Source organism: Papilio xuthus, unplaced genomic scaffold, assembly GCF_000836235.2.
Source record: "Papilio xuthus unplaced genomic scaffold, Pxut_1.1 DF825542.1, whole genome shotgun sequence".
Taxonomy (NCBI): Eukaryota; Metazoa; Arthropoda; class Insecta; order Lepidoptera; family Papilionidae; genus Papilio; species Papilio xuthus.
The window spans coordinates 1-3,322 of NW_013533107.1; the positions used below are offsets into that span (position 1 = coordinate 1).

At 49.5% G+C, this 3,322-nt stretch overlaps 1 protein-coding gene across 1 annotated transcript in view; it reads left to right on the forward strand.

The window, feature by feature from the left end:
* Positions 1–308: 308 nt before the first annotated feature.
* The window catches only part of LOC106125944 (BTB/POZ domain-containing protein 7-like), a gene marked incomplete at both ends in the record, with an annotated part of 3,973 nt that continues 959 nt past the window's right edge, over positions 309–3,322 (forward strand). Inside the window, 9 exons of the mRNA XM_013323365.1 lie at positions 309–394; positions 482–607; positions 721–917; positions 1,306–1,460; positions 1,660–1,791; positions 2,047–2,139; positions 2,466–2,678; positions 2,769–2,860; positions 3,252–3,320. Of these exons, the coding sequence (XP_013178819.1) occupies positions 309–394; positions 482–607; positions 721–917; positions 1,306–1,460; positions 1,660–1,791; positions 2,047–2,139; positions 2,466–2,678; positions 2,769–2,860; positions 3,252–3,320 (1,163 nt within the window). The remainder of the gene's footprint in view (positions 395–481; positions 608–720; positions 918–1,305; positions 1,461–1,659; positions 1,792–2,046; positions 2,140–2,465; positions 2,679–2,768; positions 2,861–3,251; positions 3,321–3,322) is intronic.

The window sequence follows — 3,322 nt, forward strand, 5'->3', positions numbered from 1 at the left end:
CCCCCCCCCCCCCACCATTACACAGAGTATAGATTCGTACACGAGGCAACGTAAATCGTCGACACACAACGTTAATCGACATTACTAACTACATGTGAAGTGTAGATTTGCTCCGCCATCTTGAAAATTGCTCATCTCATGACGATCTTGATAAACATGTGAGCGATTGTCTTTAACGATAACAGAATAGTCGGCGACACCGCTGTACGATATCACATTGCGTAAGTTGCTAAGCGACTGAAATAGCCTCGTGTACGGATGTCATTAATGTACACTAAGTGCGACACTTAATGTATTTGTATTTGCAGGCGTGGTCGGGCGTGTCGCGCACTTCTCCGCGACCAAACAACACGACCACATTAGATGATGCCTTTCAGCTTTATGAGATAGCTAGGTATTGTTAATGTTATACATATATATGTGTGTGTACTGCTGAACTGTTGTTTGTGTGATGTGATGTGACGTGATGTGATGTGTTCAGGTTCCTGGAGATGCCGATAGTGGTGCAGGGTTGCGAGGACGCGATCGTGGAGGCGCTGTCGGCGGACACGTTGCCGCACGTGCTGCGCTGGGCGGCCGCACCGCACGCCTCCCAGTGGGTGCACAGGTCTGTACACGACTACACTTGTGAGTGACGGTGCGCGAGGTGCGCAACGTGCGCAACGCGCGCAACGTGCGCATGGCGCGCAACGCGTGTAACGTGCGCAACGTGCGGTGCAGACAGGCGATGCGGTACCTGCGCGACGAGTTCCCGGCGATAATGTGGCAGGCGTCGTCAGCGCGGCTGCCGCGCAGTGCCGTGGCGGAGGCGCTCGGCTCCCCCTTCCTGCAGGCGAGCGAGGCGCAGGCGTTGCGCGCGCTGCTGCGCTGGGCGGAGCGCGCCGCCGCACCCAAACACGCACAACACGACAACAGAGGTAACTATGAACTTCATGTTCCATACTCCGCACTCCGCCGTCACGCTAAAACTCGACAACTCATTCATCTTAGTTTGCTCTTGTAATGTTCCTGAACGTCTGGAGAAGTTTAAAACAAACTTAAATAAAAACGATTAAACACTCACATATATACGTCCGGTGGCGGCACCGACTAGTTCCGAGCACATCGGGGGCCCTTCATCAGGGTGAGTGGGACTGGTATTATTTTGCGAACAAGCCTCGCCTTCAGGTCACTAGTCGATGCCGACACCGGACGAATATACGTGAGTTATTATAAATAATAAGCTGGTCACATAGCAACGATGTGTGATCTCTCTCTCTCCCTCTCTCTCACATATATATATGTATGTATGTATGTATACGTCAGAGCCGAACGTGATCTGGCACACGGCGCACTCGGTGTCGCGACGCGGGGCGCGGCGCAGGGAGAGCGGGGAGCAGGCGGTGCGCGACCTCCTCGCCGCGCTCCTCCCCCTCGTGCGCCTCGAGCATCTGCCCCCGGACTGCGACCTGCTGCACCAGGTCACCACCACCACCACCACCACCTCCACCTCACATATCTCCAGCATCACCGAACACAGGATATGCTGATTACAAATCAAGTTTTCAACTGAGTTACTGATGCTAGAAGATATTTTATATGGGAAATTTTATAAGAACACTTTATCAGTATAGCAATAACTGTAAGGTAGTATTGTTAATATTGAGATACAAAATGCAGGCGGTGCGGCGCGGCGCTGTGGCGCAGCCCCCGGCGCAGATGGTGGAGGGAGGGGGCGGGGCGGAGGCGTGGCTCGGCCGCGGCGCGAGCAGACCGCCGCGCTGCTTCATACCTTACCTTGATGAAATTAAAGTTAGCGCAGCGCATACATCTCTCTTACACAACACTATCTGGACTATCCATGCACCTCGTGCACCTCATGCACCTCGTGCACCTCATGCACCAGCACAGGATATATCTTCTCACATACATACATATATATAAACTTTCACATTTATTAATAAGTAAATCATAAAGATAAAGAGTATAGTGTTTTTCAAATATCTTAACGTTTGACCTTGAAACTGTGTACCTTTATAATGTACTGAACAAAGATGACATGAGCAGGCGCTGCTGGAGGACCAGGCGGTGCCGGAGGCGGAGGTGTCGCGAGTGCGGCGCGCGCGCTTCCTGCACCGCATACCCGACACACTATACATGGTACGTACATATTCATATGTCCTGCCTACCTTTCATCGAAGGAGAAAACGCACTGAAATAAAATATTTCCCCTTACCTGTCCTGTTCTCCATCAAATTTACTTTACCTAACTTTATAAGAAAGGAATGACAAAGGAAAGAAAACTAAAATTAGGATTCGGAATGGACAAAGTTATATGTTAAAAAGCTGTACCCTTTAACTTCGTTCGGGCTAAACAAAAAAAAACTGAATAAGTAGCCTATGTGATTCGTACAGACTATGTTCTACATCTATGACAAATTTAATCAAGATCCGTTTTGGAGATATCTTCTAATTTGTGCTTGCAGGTTGCGGCGGCACGCAGCGGCGCCAGTTCTGCGAGCGGCGGTGTGGGCGGAGTGGGCGGGGCCGGCGGAGGTGTGGGCGGGGCGGAGGCGGCGTGCGTGTCGCCGCGCGTGTTGGCGGCGCTGCGGGCGCGCGTGCGCGAGCTGCGTGCCGCGCCCCCCGCACAGCGCGCGCTGCTTCTGCACGCCACCGACACCAAGCAGGTCCATCACCAGGTAAACATATCACATCACAACATCTATATATATCTATACATATCAAGAAATAATAAATATATGAGATATAAGAAAGCTGTGATACAACAGATAGCGCTGCGTGCTGTGCGCGAGATGTCTCTGCCGGACACGTGCGCAGATCTCCTCACTGACCTCGACGACAACTCCGACAACTCCGACAAGTATGTACATATTACACTCATTCTTAACTATTTATAAATATTTTTTTGGCTATGACGTTATCAAATTATGTTTTTATTTGTGTTGGATATCAAAGTTTTTTACTCTCTGACGCTCTCTCTTTGTTACGCGGTCTCATTCTCTCCCTTATGTTATCGTGTTAGACGCTAATGATTTATTATAAAATATATATTAATCATATAACCTCGGGTTACTGAGACCAATATATTTGTATAAAATATATCGTCATCTCCCTCTTTCATCTTTGACGAAACAAAGATAACAATATGTTTTCAACGGAGATATTGTCTCTCTTGGTCTCAGAAATACAAATTAGGTTTTTTCATCCATCAAAAGTGGGATAGTAAATTTAAAGGAATATTTGTGTACCAGGGAATGTGGAGGCAGCAGTTTGTGTGTGGAGGAGGAGTGGGCGTGCGGCTCTGAGGCGGGGGCGTGGCCGC